General features: G+C 32.3%; 1 protein-coding gene across 1 annotated transcript in view; it reads right to left on the bottom strand.

The window, feature by feature from the left end:
• Positions 1-16448, bottom strand: part of Rbp (RIMS binding protein) — a 252736-nt gene that overhangs the window by 6454 nt on the left and 229834 nt on the right. Inside the window, exons 19-20 of the mRNA XM_085950873.1 lie at positions 9477-9668; positions 1620-1690 (exon numbers count right to left, since the gene is read on the bottom strand). Coding sequence (XP_085806999.1) covers positions 1620-1690; positions 9477-9668 — 263 coding nt within the window. The remainder of the gene's footprint in view (positions 1-1619; positions 1691-9476; positions 9669-16448) is intronic.

The raw sequence follows: 16448 nt of genomic DNA, 5'->3' as shown, positions 1-16448 counted from the left end.
TGTAAAATCTTAACAGTCCACCTCCACTCCACGCCACTGATGTACCACATATGCATATTTATTTCAGATTAATTTGCGGATGTAAGCTCTGAAGTAAATAAATGAATAGTTTAAAGAAAAATATTTTTCATGTAAATTATGTAAATATTGTAAGTAATCTTTGTAAATCTAAATAATGTAAGCTCGCAATTGTAATAGACAATTTAATTGAATCTAATTGAAAATAGAATCAATATTGTTGCCTACAATATTGTTCAATACACTAAAATTACTTATTGTATAAGATTGTTTAAATATTATTTAAGTTATTCTGTTTATTAGTGTTAATATAAATTAGGTTATTCTATATTTCATTCAGCACAAGTCAATCATATAAATATAAATTTATTCACTAACAAACATAACCCACAAAAAAATAAACTCAATAAAATGATATTGTAATATAAAAATATACTCATGCAAAGTTCCGGCTATATAATAATTTACTCGAAACAATAAACATAGTGACAGATACAGGGATAGTGAACATTGAATCGATACAACAGTAAGTTACTTTAGTGGCGAGAGTTTAAGGAGAGCGACAGGGACAGTAAGTAGTATAAACAACAAGTAAAAAGGAGACGAAACATTTAAGTAATTGAACTCCAATGGGAAGGCTCCGAAGACGCCTCGTCGGCGAATTTCGACCCGGCAAGTTTCGACTCCTTCCGCCGAATGCGGAAACCGCTCCACCGGTTGAAATTCTTCCCGGCGGTCATTTGCACCCATGCACACATCACAACAAATGAGTTCAGACGAAAGAAATTCAACGGGTGGACCGATTTTCGTCGGGGCGACACTATCCGAAAACACCAGACACTACCGTCCGTGAAATCCGATGCGGGCACGGTTTATTAAATTCCTATAAAAATCGACATAATAATTAATCCTATGGACCGAAGCTACCAAATGAAATTCTGAGCTTAAATTTTTGAATAATTATTAATAATTCATAATGTTTTTATGATTTTATTTCACAAAAAATTCATTTCATTCGGGCGTTAAGCAGTCGCCGTGTCGGATTTCATTTCTGTCATGGTCGGGTGCTTCTGAATAGTGTCGCCTGTCAGTGCAAAGTGTAAGGAGCGGAATCTGTCTTTCGCCGAGTAGAAATCTGGCCTCCGGACATCGACAGTGCAGAATCCTAGGCGAAGAACGTGTGGAGAGCGAACGTATGATAAAAACACTAAAGAGGTCTACTCGAGATGGAAGAAAATGTACGGTTGAAGAATGAATGTGATGTCATTGACGTATCGGATGATTCGGGTCTGGGGTGCCGGGCGGGTGATGTACTGCGGCGGGCTGCTCGTCTCGGCGGGGCGGGCTATGTACGGACGCGGCGCGAGTGAGGGATGATGTCGACCGAGAGAGATGTTTCAGAGTCTGACAGTTTCAGAGTGGTGAGATGTGAATGTACGATCGGAACGCGACACGTGAGTCTAGGGGCCTCTATGGGACAGAGATGTATACTAAAAAAATATTATCAACCATCGCTAATCAAAAATAACAAAAGATATAGTAAATAATGTTTGGTATTTTTTTAATAGTATTCTTTCATGTAGTTCTCAGTTTCAATTTACCTGCAACAGCTGGTCTTGTGTACTGGCGCTTGTGTTGTGGTCTAACTTGGAAGGAGGGAGAGGGCAGGCATCTAGCAACAAACAATACACACCACATTGTACAGTTTACACCACCACCGACAGAGAAGACAGAGAGACAAGACAGAGCCACCTAGAGGGAACACCACCCGTAACAACATTCCATATTCCGGTGACAAGACTCCTACTCCCAATGTCGAGGGACAACGGACCGGAGATTAATGACACTTGACGTTTTAATGAAAGTTGTCATTTGAATAACAGACCATTTAAAGGTCAGTTGACATTTTATTGATTTCAATCGTCGCAATGATAGTTTACATTGAAGTGTCAGTTGACGTTTTAATGACAACTAAATTGCCATCACATTTAACACTAGTTCAATAAATTCAATGAGCTAATGTGTCAAATATTTCAATATCTTCACATAGTGCCGACACAGATGACAGATGGATTCATCTCAAAGTCTTGAGACTTTTCTAAATTGATCAGCTGTTAAAAGTAACCTTTGATTTTCTTCCAGCTTGAGTTATTTACATGTTAAAAGTGACAATGATCATGAGCTCAGAAAAATATTCAATACAACATTTGGTCACTGTAGAAGTTCCGTTATTGTGTTATTTGTATTTTTATATATTTCTCAATAATGTAATTGCTTTTTAGAGTAGGTATTTTATATTGTCTAGGTGCCGGCATCTGGTCTAACGAGATAGAAGCTTCACTGTTCATGAGGGATGTATACTACGGGAGCTGTTTCGTCTTCAGTAGCTAAAATATATTGTGTTTCGGGACGGGTTTGTGCCTAAATTCTAACAGCTGTTTATCTTATGTAGGTATATTATTAATTAATGTCGTAATCTATTTTATTAGGTTCCTGTATTGTATTAAGAGCAACATTATAATTACTTGAATATTCGTGTCAAAGCATATTATATATTATGTTATATCAAGTATACTTTTTTTACAAAAAATGGTTTGTTTATGGCAGTTAGAAAAATCTCGATTCTTACAATCGTTAGTGGCTTCAATGTATTCTGTATTTTTGAAGTTATATTTCTTTTGGGGTGTTTGGTGGAGTAGAGAAATTGAGAGCTGCACGCGCTCACCGTTACAAATGTACACAACAGTACAAAGTTAGCTGCGAATCAGTCAGCTGTATACGAACACAAGTTTGATAGTAGAATTGTTCCGTTAACGAATTTATTATTGTCGGCCATTTGCAATTCCTTACGTAAACAAACGATTAAACGTCAGAGTGACAGCTGTTACTTTAAAAATAAAAACAATGAGAAATAATTATATAATTTAGTAATATAAGTTAAAATGTATAGAAATAAACCAACGGCGCTCCAATAAGCGGCCCTTTTCCTTTAGTGTGTAATTTAACAAGATAATTAAGAGCCAGTCGAAGAATCTAGGTTATCACAAGTTTTGTTTTGTTACGCCAATGAAGTATAACTTCTAACCCGCGTACATAAGTACACACACCGTTTTTTTTTTAAAGTACCTACATTGAATATAATTTTCATGTTTTAAATCATGACACGCTAATGCCTTTTTAGTGAATACCATGGATCATTTTACAACAATCGTGATCAGTTTCGTCTACTTGAACAGATATTATTGTCTATTGATCAATTGAACCTGTTTATACAAATTAACTACTGCATATTATTATGCTGTAACCGTGAGTGTTCAAATGAGTTTTAGAAATATTTATATAGTTTTGTCGAATGATTTAATTTCAAATGTAAACTTTAAAAATATGTATTGTTTAATATGAGTGTGAAGAAGAGAATTATAAACACCTTTTCACCCTTGATCATAGATATCTATGACCTATATTATGGTAAAGAAAGGGGTATTGTACCCTAACATTTTTATAACCCTTCAAAAGTTGTTGCTTGTGTCGCAAAGTGATAAATTTAATATTCACACAAATTTATAGACAAATAAAATGTAACTTAATCCACCTAATTTATTATTGATCAAAATAATTTTTGTCTGCTTACGAGGACACTGTAAACCGATATACTAACAAAAAACTATTTATAAAGTTATTTGTGTAAATAGTTGTATTTTTTGTTACTGTATCAGTTAACGATGTCTTTATAAGTGGACGAAACCGGTCTTGTATCTCTATTCTGGCAATCGTGTTTACTGTTAGTTTAAAATTTAGCACTTGCATATAAGTCCATTATTTGTTACAATGGTAATATTGTGTACGTACGTTGACAGCGAACGCGACTGCTAGAATAGGGTTATTGATTGTTATTAAAATATGTGGATTAAGTATGCACTATATATTTTTTTTAATTAATTTAAAATTAGTCTTTTTAGTAAGAATTGCCGGATAACACCATCGAAGTGAACAATTATTTATGTTTATTTTTAATGAATGAAACTTAATATATTATTTAAAATCGGTAACAGTCAGTTTGTAGGTTGCTTTGACGCTGTAAATAGTTGTCATGGAACGTCCTCGACATGTTGTGTTCAAGTGGTGTTCGGTAAGTCGGAAAGTGTACACCGAAATAATTTGCTGTGCTCAGTAGATGCTACCGGACCCGCTACACGTACATCTCTCGAAGCGCCTCCGACAATCGTTCTGAAAATATCTTTTCAACCCGCCAAAATGAGACCGAGTTCATCGATTGCACAATAAAACGAGACAAGGAGAATGATTCGTTACGAGTCCAGTAACAAATCAGTGTACAGAAAGATAATATAATAGATAGAGCTTAGAGCAGGAGAGAGCTAGCGAATCATATAAATATATATATAAACAATTGAGCATATCCAAAGTGCAGACACGCAACATTTAAAGCCGCCAGTATATATTATAAATTATTATCTCTTGTTTATAAGGCTAATGATAAGAATAGTAATGAAAATATATATAAATATAAAAAAAAATACAGGAAAAATACTCACATATCCAGATGATGTCGGTCCGGTAATGGGTCTCTCGGTAAAGAGAGAGAGAGATATTGTGAGGATCGAGTGACCAACCTAAAATCTACCGAGTGCGTGACCGAGGCCAAACTGATGCACGTCAAGGTGTACGCACGCCGATCTTCAAGGCTGACCCGTGGAATTTCAACAACTTAGACATTGCAATTATATTTAAATTTAGAACATGTTCATGAGAAATTGTACAAGTGATGTATTCAAATACAGTAATCCGTTGCCATTCAGGACCTTTGTACATCGATTTTTAAAGTCTAGCTTTTTAATCAGTGTTCAACCTTTACATGAAGGTAATCCATAAAAATTAAAGATTTAAAATATATTCACAATCTTCATAAACCAATAGGACACTTAATTGACATTTGGTAACATAATTTTATATTAATAAAACAGATCTTTTAATAAGCATCAAGTGATCATTGAACAAAACAAACTAAGAATTTAAAATTAAAAAAATATATATTTGAGGATTAAAGGAATACAAGTGACATAATATGTATATAAGTAACCCTATCATCACATGCTTATTTTTATGCATGAAGCAGGATTCACCTCAGAATAATTTATAGAGAGCACCTATTGTTCGGCAAAATGAAGCCGTGTTTCTTGCGTATAACGCACAGTAGAACCTCGATTTTATTATTATCAATTTAACTATGAAACGTTATATTTAATCAGCATTGTTAACCATGTTATGTTCTACTAAAATAACTAAAAATAACTAACTTTATATTTAAGACAAAAACAATAAATTTTAGCAACACATGCTCGCAGTTTTTAAATGAATGTAATCAATCAAATCCATATTGGCGACGTTTACAAAAAACATTTAATTCAGCCGTAGAAATTCTATCTTAATCTAACGCATAGTGCGGAGATATAAGCGTGCTGAATGTTTACTCACTCACACTTATGGTTCGTTTTTGTTCAGGCCAGACAATATCGTCAGCTTAATTCTAACATATCGTAAGTCAGCTTAATTTAAGTGTTCAGGAGGCAGTTAAAACTAAATATTTCAACTTACGGAATAAACGCATATACTTTTTTTGTTGTAGGATAATCTTCCACTATTCTGAATTATACTTTAAACAAAATATTTATTAATTTTTAAATTATAATGTATCTACAGGACTTACATGTTATTAGAACTATCAAGCGTACGAGTTACGTGTTATTATCGAGTCAAACGCAGCTAACTCACTGACATTATAACTTACAAACTTATGACATACGTGATGTTCGACTGGCTGTCGAGACACCATCATAGATAATATCGTCACGTTCCAGCAGAAGACACTAATTCGAAAAAAATGACATATTGATAAAGTTATACCAAAATGTTCCTTATTTCAAACTTTACCGTCTGGAAACCTTCTTAATAAATAAACAGTCTTTATTTTAAAGTCATCCTTTTTACGATTACTTAATAAACTCACATGATAGACCATTTCAAACATTTTAACAACTTCAAAGTCAAATTACTCAAAACTAGTATTCTCCAGTTAGTGTGTTCTGCCAGAACAGAGACGATATACGACACTACTGAGGTACGTTATGTTAATTTACAATGTTTACATGATTCTACCTCCCTTCCACTTGCATATTTAGATATTAAACGAATGAAATAGATGCGTTATCATACTTGTAAATCGAAATCACCAAAACATGAAATCTGAAGAAAAATGACTTACGATATGTTAGAATTAAGCCGACGATATGTAACTGTATGTATGAAAATTTCCTAACATTGGATTACATTCCATAGACATAGAAATGTTGTCATTATTTTCATAACATCTAATTTGAATGTTTACTAAAAACATTAGTAAACATAAAGAAATAGTAAAAAAATAATTAGTTGGGTTAATTTAAAAACAATTATGTAGAGTAATTACAATAGTGTATTTTATTTTGTAATTTTACTCAACTCTTGTCATCGGTGAACTTGTATATCTTTAATCCTTAGTTCCTCAAATTATAGACATGTTGACAGTAAAATAGATTTTACAGTTTCATTTTTATAGGTACCTACTGTTGCTGTAAATAAGATTGAAATAAGAATAACAATTTTATATTGTCACATTTAAATATGCAACTCTTTTTACCATTAATCGGTATCTTGACCTTTGATCCACCAAAAATAACAAGGAATTACTATATTATGATACTCCCTGTGAATGAAAAAGTTATTTGAATATCACAATGCGTTATCCCTCGGGTTGGCCTTGTTGATCTTGCATACAAAGCCTGTTGTAGTAGGGCAATGAAATGACTCTTTGAAATACACAAATGCGTGAATGACAAAGCAATGATCGCACCATCTGAATACGCGGAGTAGTGATGCATTCATATTTGCTGTGCGTAATGATTTAATTCGAGTCAATTAAAATCCTCTACACCGATGTGAACGTATCATTGATAATTTATGGTAACACAACTATTTTGACAGCTAAATAATTATTTATTCATTGTAATGAAGAAAAATACAATTTAAACATCTAAATTCACATATAAATTCTAAGGAATGATTGTAATTATTAAATTTTTGTTTAATAGAAGCCAGATTTTAATATTTGTATTTGTTATAGATTTGTGCCGACAGCCATCAAAAGAGTGTATATTGATTTAAATGTGTTTGGTTGAGTAAATGGCTTACAATTATTCTTCATAAACGTCTCTGTTAGAATATAAACGTCCACTCTGTGGATGCCCTCATGCTCCGCTCGAAGTGAAAATGTTAATTTAAAAAAATACGATTTTACAGGGGAAGGTTAAAACTGATTTGTTTGCAGCATAATACGATGAATATGACATAGGAGTTTTAATTAAAAGATCAATAAACTGGGCTATATTTCTCTTTGACATAGGAGATTTTTGATACCATAAAGTCAAAATCATAAAATTTGACATAGAAGGTTTGTGATCTGCACCATGTTTTGCTTTGGTATAATTATTGTCATATTAAGTAGTTTTTCACTCAACGATAATTTATAAATATTCAAAATGGAATAGTGACAATACTACCTCCAAAATCATATAATATGCTGGCTCAAATTGACATACAATGTATGTTTATATCAAGAGTTAGAACCCAATGTGTTGAGTGAAAGGTTATCTACCATTCCTCGTAAAATGTCTGTTGAGACAACCTCCCATTCTGTGGAGGCCCGTGTGCCCCCTTTCAGAACGAACATGGTAAATGTCATCTATTTGATAATAATTAAGTTGTTTTCTTGCAAATTAGAAAGATAGTTTAAAACTCATTTAGTGCTAACACCGCGACTGGCGCGTTTGGAGTACTTGGCCATTAGATATAATTAACGTGTTATTTAAATGTGGTAATTAAAAGTTCAGCAGTAATTGTGTTAACATAACAGATAGACATAACCACAAACCGCAAAATATAGCAGTCTGGGTGAACATTTCAAGGATGGTTTGGACATGGAGATATTACAGAGGTGTCATAAGCCAGTCAATCCGCGACGTCCAGTCACAGTCTGTTGGGTATGCGAAACCTCTGCATCCTTCCACAAAATATCCCCAACTCAAAACCATGCCAGAAATGTTCACATGTAGACTGTTTCATTCTGCGATATATGGTTGCCTATAGTCATCATAATGGGCGATGGGCCTGAATTTTAAAGCCGGGTACTCATTAGCGAGCCGTAACTGTAACCATTCTAGATGCTGTAACCAACTCTAGATGCAAAATAATTATTTGGCGTCCATACTGGTTACTGTATCTGCAGCGGTCACAGTCACAGCTCGCTAATGAGTACCCGACATAATAGATGTTCCAAGTGTTTTCGTGTGACTTATTGAATAAAAAATAATGCACCTATAATTTTCTTTCTTTTTTTTTCTTTAGACCATGTCCAATCCTAACAGGATCTTGATATGGGCCTCCACAGAGTGGAGGTTTGTATTAATAGATTTTTTTTACGAGAAATGGATGTTTGCCACTTGCTCAACCTAATAAATCCATTTTCTGGCTCGAAACACACGTTGAAAAACAATATGTGTATTTGCCAGACCGAGGATTTGAACCTGGAACTCACGACATTGTAAGCCGCTCAGCCATTGTGGGCGTCAGATGTTTAGTATAACAATCCGTTGAATGTTAAAATTATTATAAAGTTCTGTGTGTTAATATTACTTATGATGTTTTGGAACTGATTAATATGTGTATTAAGCTGTCACAATTACCAGGAAACATAATATATTATATTGACACGGCGGTATATCACATCGATGTCCGAGTTTTTTAATTGTGGATGTAATACTAATGATCATTTTCAGTGCACAGCAAATAATATGCAATTATTGATGAATCGCTGCAGGGAACAATTATTATTCACATTTTATTTGACGCAAAAATTTTGAAAGGCATCTTGTCGAATCGATATAATTATTACCATTCATAAATATAATATATATCGTAAATACAATTATCAATAGTAATATTTTATTAAAATTGTAAAAATAATTGTGCATATTTTTCCGTCCAACGATAAAGGATATTTAAAAGGGTAAAGCGGAGGCAATTGAGTTAACGTTCATTCGCAAATATTAACTATTAAGTGTCATTTATAAGTATCTGTCTGTCAAAATACTCACAACCTACCAATAGAGGATTTACATTCTTCTTATGGAATATATTATTTAAAAGTTTAACAGCATTATGTCTGTATTAGTTGTAATAGTAGATGTCAAATCTTTACTGTATATAAAAGTCGGGTACATTGATTATGAACATATTCTAAATTGCCTCGGCCGGTGTCTAAGTGGGTTCCATTTTGTGGGGCGAATGAGGGGAGGGGCGAGGAAGGAAAGGGGGCGAGCGTCGCATGAAAGCGTAGTACGGCGTACCTGCCTTCCTGTGTGGCGCGCCGCGAGGCTGCTGATGCAGCTGGGCGACCCCGCTCGCCATGCCGCCGGCCATGTTGTCTCTGGGGGGCGGCGGGGGGCCTCTGGCCCCCGGCCCGTGGCCTCGGCTGCCCCCCCGACCCGCTCCCCGCGCCCCCGCAGCGCCTGCCACGCCACTTGCCCCGGTCACGCCAACTGACGGCCCCAAACAACAAACACTCCAAATATACACTCTCTGCCCTTCGAGGCTCGGTTTTCTTTTCATTTTAATCTATTTAGCTAGCCAATTTTTCTACTTGTGCAAAGAATTTTGACAGGGATTTAAAGATGGGAGTGTTTGCGATCGTTTTTGTTTTAAGATCACAGTACGTAAGTGAGTGTTTTAATTATATATACAGAATAACTTACTCGGTGTCTGTGATTCATCAGTAAATTTTCAATGTACAGTATTAGGTCAACTGTTACTATCAATTACGATAAAAAAATGAGATACTTCCTTGACCAAAAGTATGTAACCTTTTTTTATAAATTTAGACAATTCAAAAACCGATAATTCTAAATACGAATTCTTATGCTAGTTTAATAATATGTATTCTTCATACAAATTTCTACTGTTTATTCGAAATGTTTTCTAACTTGGTAAATAATTCAATTAAATTCAATGATTCAAACAGAAAGGTGATGAAACCAGTCATTTTCTTCATCATTAGCCGTTAATCACGACTCATTCATTAATTAATACTTCATTTAAAGTCATCGACTAATAACACTTTTGTGTCATTAAGAATTAATGTAAAAATTACGTTCTTAATTGTATACGTTCTGTAATTCGTAATTAAGTACTTATCGAATTTTCCATTTTAAGTTTTGAATAATTAAAGAGTTGCCCTTCAATATATATTTTAATTAATCACCTTTTTTTTATTTTTATTCAACGAATAATTCACAAGATGAAGAATGCAACATTCTAATTATTGAACATAGATAATTTTGACTATAAAAAAAATCTGTTTGAAAAAAGTAAAAGACCCCGCAGAAATCGAACCTGCATCTCTTGGATTTCACACCCATGCCCGCAAAAAAGTAATAATTATTTAAAAATTATTAGCGAGTTCAAGGAAGCTACAACACTAAAATATCTTGGAGTGATCCGTGACGTCGGTTAGTAATTAAAGTTATACTTACTTTGATTTAAAATACAAAAACTGATAGCCAATAGTAGCTCAATTTGGAAAACGTTTCAGAGAGTATTATAAAAGCCATTAGTTAAAATTTGTCATAGTTCTGTATGGTACCTTAAGCATAGTGGTCTATGTGCGTGGGCGCGAAACCCGAGAGATGCAGGCTTGATTCTTGCGGCGTGTCTTACTTTTTTCTATTGGTTATAATATATTTTCTCAGAAGTGTTTTCAAAATTATGTATCTATAATATTTTGTTGTTGTAGAAATAGTGATTTTATTGATGGTCAATCATATAAGAGATGTAAGATAACATTTCTTTTTCTTTTCTTTCGACCATGTCCGATCCTAATAGGATCATATGGAGCTCTGCAGAGTGGAGGTTTGTATTGACAGATTTTGTTTTTACGAGAAATGGATGTTAGCCACTTGCTCAACTTATTAGGTCCATACTCTGACTCATGCACAGATTGAAAAACAATATGTTTACTTGCCAGACCCAGGATTCGAACCTGGGACCCACGACGCAATAGGCCAACGCTTAAGCCGCGTGGCCATTATAACATTAGCGTATTGTTTTTATTTTTAAATTAAATATAATGAATAAGAAAAAATGGTTAAATACTTTTATTCCAATGAAGGAAGTATCTCTTGTTTGTTTAATGTACAGTTGTACATACCGGTCAGAGGTTAATTTATTACATTAAACATTTTGTACATAGTCCAAAGAACTATGTATAATTTTTATATACTTAAGTAATCTTTAAATTTTCTTGACTTTGTAAAATTTAATTGTAAAGTATATTAAATTTTAAATCTCTGTTTTATTTAATTTAAACTAATTATGTGACACTAAATTATTCTAAACACTATTAGGTATTAAATTATTTTAGAGCTATATTTTTTTTGTTTGAGAAGAGGAGCCTGGGTTTATTCATTACGTTGCCAATTGGTCAGAATTTAATTTCATATTTAATGTAAATAAAAACATTTTCAGTCTTACGGACTGACTGAAATAATATCCGTTAATAAAGCTTTGTGAGAATTCGTATGCCTGGAGTGTTTGTCTGAAAGAAATTGCCCCGACAGCGGTCCAATAATATCGTAAGCGTTAAGATAGCTTCTCGTGTGAATGTTTGAAAATGAAATGCAAAGCACAAATTGTGTTAGCAATCGATCAATAAAGCTGTTTAAAGATTCCGGAATGATTGTTTGACGTAAAAAAATATTATATAAATTGATACTTCAGAGCTAAATAGCATTTAAGATAATCGAAATATTGGAATATCTCACTGTTGCATTTGAACTATTAACAAAATTATAGATTCACCAGTATAAGTTGTCCGCTGAGTGAAGGCGCCACATGCTAACATTTGACATATCATTCAATACTTTTTATACTGTGATGAGCTTAGTTCTAAATTCGAACACTGGACGATTTATGATGGTATATCTATAGTCAAATGTTATAGTGGGATACGGAAGTAATTTAACTCACCACGTCTTTAAATAGGTATCCAAATCTATATTATTATCTCAATGCAAATTATCTTAATAGATTTATCTCACTGTAGCCTTGAAGTATCAATATATAATATATACATAATATGATCTTAACTCAGTGACAAATGAGATGTTTGTACCCATACATTTTACAATGACTAATGAATTTAAGAATAAGTGTATTTAAATTTAGTATTGTATATTCCCTTTTTTTAGTGCTTGCAATACATTATTAATTGAGTCAAAAACAATGATTCCCATTGGGGTATATAGGTATGTATCAGTAGCGGTAGGGTGGATGTAGGCTGTGACGATCCACCATCAATAGTGCACGTTAAATTTTGTCAGTCATACATATTTGTTTTTATTGAACTAAGACTACAATTATTTACAGATGGTGCTGGATAGTTTTTAAAAATCAATTTAACCCACAAAACCATAATAGTTTTGGTATATTTTGGGCGATACAACAAAATTGTGCTTATTTTTTCATTCATACTTATTTGTTTTTGTTGGATTAAAAATATATGTATATTGTTGGTTAATTTTTAAAAATTTATTAAGCCCTGTCTGAACCACGCTACAATAGATAAAAAAATATTATTCTATCTATAAAATATCCAAAGTTATGTATGATTTAATTGCATAATTTTAGAAATTTTATATATATACGAGTATTTTTTGACTGTTATCTATTATAGCATTTTTCCGCACGGTTTAATTGAATTTTAAAAACTAACCAACATCATCTGTAAATTGTAGTCTTATTTCAATGAAAACAAATACGTATGACTGACAAAGCTTAATATGCACTATTTATGGCGAATCTTAACAGGCTACCTCCACCCTTCGCCACAGGTATGCATTGATAAATGAGAAAGATATACGTATGCATTTTGTCAATTTGAGCAGTCTGTATTGAATCGTGATTTCAATACTATATACATTATATCAATTATTTTAAAATAGTATTTTTAAAATGTTTTGCTGGTGGTTTAATTAATTGCTACAAATTGTAATGCAAGTGATTTGAGAATACTTAAATTGTTTGTAAAGTTGTCCAATTGTTCATTAGTCATTGCATGTCACACAGCCTGATTGATTATTGAAACACGCCATGTAAATTGATATCTCACCGCGGTTAGGAGTCTGTTCAGGAATCCACGTGAGCCCGTCGGCTATGTCGGCACATAGGGTGGGAAGGGGGGCACGACAGATGCGACAGAGAGATACAGAAAGATAGAGAGAGAGAGAATGTGTCGAATGATTGCTTTAATAATTATTCACCTCGGTTGCAAAGAGTGTCCGGTCCGGGATGTAAAGTTGTCCCCGTGTTGTCAAATATTGTGATTGTTGTTGTGGTTGGCAAAATTGTTGTTGTTGTTAAATAATACGACCAAATGAAAGCGGCAACGATGGGAAGAGTGATCTTCGGGTGTAAATTACTAAGCTCATGATCTCAATTTGACGGTTCGTAATACCAAAAGACAGAATATTACATTACAATTATGATAAGAGCCGACTTATCACTGACAACAGTAACAGGACAACAATATTTTTTTGCCATCAGACTTTCTAATTAAAATGATATGGTGTACGATTGATTCTTCATCATCGGTCTTTTGGTATTATAAACGCAAGATTAATAATACTTTTAAATATTATATTCTTATATTAATATATAGGTATTTGGAACTTTGCAAACAAATGTGAAAAGATATATAATTATTTTTAATAAGAGTTTTTTAAATGAATATTACAATATATTTACTTATTGTAATAGTTCAATGGCACATTGCAAGCCTAATACTACAAGGTTCTAAATGTTCATCCATGAGAAAACAAACTCGACAATGAAGTAGTATTCTAAGCTGCCTCATTGTTACTTTTGTTTTGACATTGATTAAACACTTGGAACCTTGTAATAATCTCCACTCGCGACATATTTAATAACTATTATTGTTATTTTAACATTTGATTGCAAAAGTAACGCTTTAAATGACATTAACAAATAACTGATTGGAATGTTAATTTATAAAAAAAAAAGTTATTATTAAATTTAAAATAATAAAATAAAGCTTTTTCGTAATGACATTTAACTATTTTATTCCAATTAGTTATTGTCGGGCAAGACGGCAAAATAATAAATAACTTAATAATAAAATAGGGATCCACCGAATATTACAGAAAAGCTACATCATTATTGAATTACACATTGTTTATCAATAATTTAATGAAAATGTTAATTAATTAAATTGTTAAATGTTAAATGAAAATTAAACTTATTACAATATCTATGGTGTCAATAAAAATGAAGATAAGTCAAAACAATATGAAATTGTGATATTATTGAGGGAAATGAATCAGAATCAGTAGTATTTTTCAATATATCAAAACTCTGTTGACTTATCCCCTTATGTCATAGTGATTCATCTCATTTCAGGTATTTGACTTGTCCCCCTTATCTTTGACACCGCCGATATAAGTTGTAATGAACAGGAAATAATAATTATTATAAATAAATTAAGCATTTAAAAAAAAATAATTACATATTATCTAGTAAAATAATAACAGAATAAAAATATTCTTCGATAACTCTTTCCATGAAATTAACGAATTGGTTTGTTTCTCACTACTATTATGGTAAAATTCAACTAATTAACTATTGTAATGATAATTTCGATATCTGAATTCAAATACATACTGATTACAGATCTATTCTGAGAAATATAAACTATAAAATATACTTTCTTACTTTACCATGTATACTCTAAAACAGTGGTTCTCATGTGCGGCCCTTTTTGCGGAGGATTTTGCTGCGGCCAACAACATCATTTTCAGTATTTAATTTAATTAACTGGGCTAACGTTAAATATGCGTTATTGGAAATGAGTCATGACCAAGTGGTACTAAAAAACCATTTTAATAATATGTACCACGGTTGAAAAATTTTGGTCGAAGTTATACGTTAACCAAGAATCAAGTCAATTCAAAGAATTGGCAACAGTAATAAAATTGGTTTATTAACATTGTCGATTTTTCCTACTACTGTATACTGTGAAAGATCATTCGGTGTAATACACTTCATAAAAAACAAATATCAAAGTCAGTTGACAGATGTAAACTTAAAAGCAGCCATGTGGTTCGCATTGGAAAAAAGGAGTATTGAGGAATTTCCATTTGCATTATTTTTAAATAAATAGATATGTACTAAAATGTTGAAATGTCTTTTATTAAATGGACTTATCTATAAATAAATTGATCCATTTTTTTTAGTAAATAAAATTTAGCTTTAATTTTTTCAATCACAACAAAAATGAAATTCGGTGCGCCACCAGACGTTTCCATAGAACTGTCAATGTCAATTGCGTGAGAACCACTGCTCTAAACTGATTAATAAAAATGTAAATATTCTAAATTGTGTATCCAGAAGGTTTAGCAATCGATAGAACTGATAATTATTCAAATTTAGTTTTAATAGATTTATCAGAAGTTATAGATTTCATAGACGTTTACTAAACCCTCTGTTACACTAATTAAGTTTTATCAAAATAAATCGAAAATCAGGAAATTTCATTCACAACATTTAAAATATACAAAACATAAGAAATCATAACACAACTTCAAAAGCTATAAATTACCGACAAGAGATGATTTATTTTTTTACCCACTATATACTTCAATTGATAGTTAATTATGTCTACAAGTTAAGTTTTCCAACATACATAATATGGAATACATTCATAATTATTATAACATCAGCGGCGCCAACGATAAGGGAGATAAGTCAGAATAACGCAGTGGCGAAGGGTGGAGGTAGGCTTTTAAGATGCGCCATAAATAGTGCATTAAACTTTGTCATATGTATTAGTTTAGATATCCATACAATAATCCAATAACCAAGCCATAATAAATAATAGTCAAAAAATACTCATCTATCTATAAAATATCTAAAATTATGCAATTAAATCATACATAACTGGATATTTTAAAGATAAATAATATTTTTTATAAATTATAGTTTGGTTAGGCAGGGTTTAATGAATTTAAAAAAATTAACCAACAATATGTTTTCTTAATCCAACGAAAACAAATAAGTACAAATGAAAAAGTGTGCAAAATTTTATCGTATCGTCCAAAATATACCAAAACTATCATGGTTTGGTTTAGGCAGGGTTTAATTGATTTTTAAAAACTAACCGACACTATCTGTAAATTGTAGTCTTAGTTCTATAAAAACAAATACGTATGACTAACAAAGCTTAAAGTGCACTATTTATAACGGATCTTAAC

Source organism: Rhyacophila brunnea, unplaced genomic scaffold (assembly GCF_057557595.1).
Source record: "Rhyacophila brunnea isolate RB1 unplaced genomic scaffold, BYU_Rbru_1.0 scaffold_23, whole genome shotgun sequence".
Lineage (NCBI taxonomy): Eukaryota > Metazoa > Arthropoda > Insecta > Trichoptera > Rhyacophilidae > Rhyacophila > Rhyacophila brunnea.
Note: the sequence above shows the minus strand (reverse complement) of the source record. Positions and strands in the feature narration are given on the sequence as shown.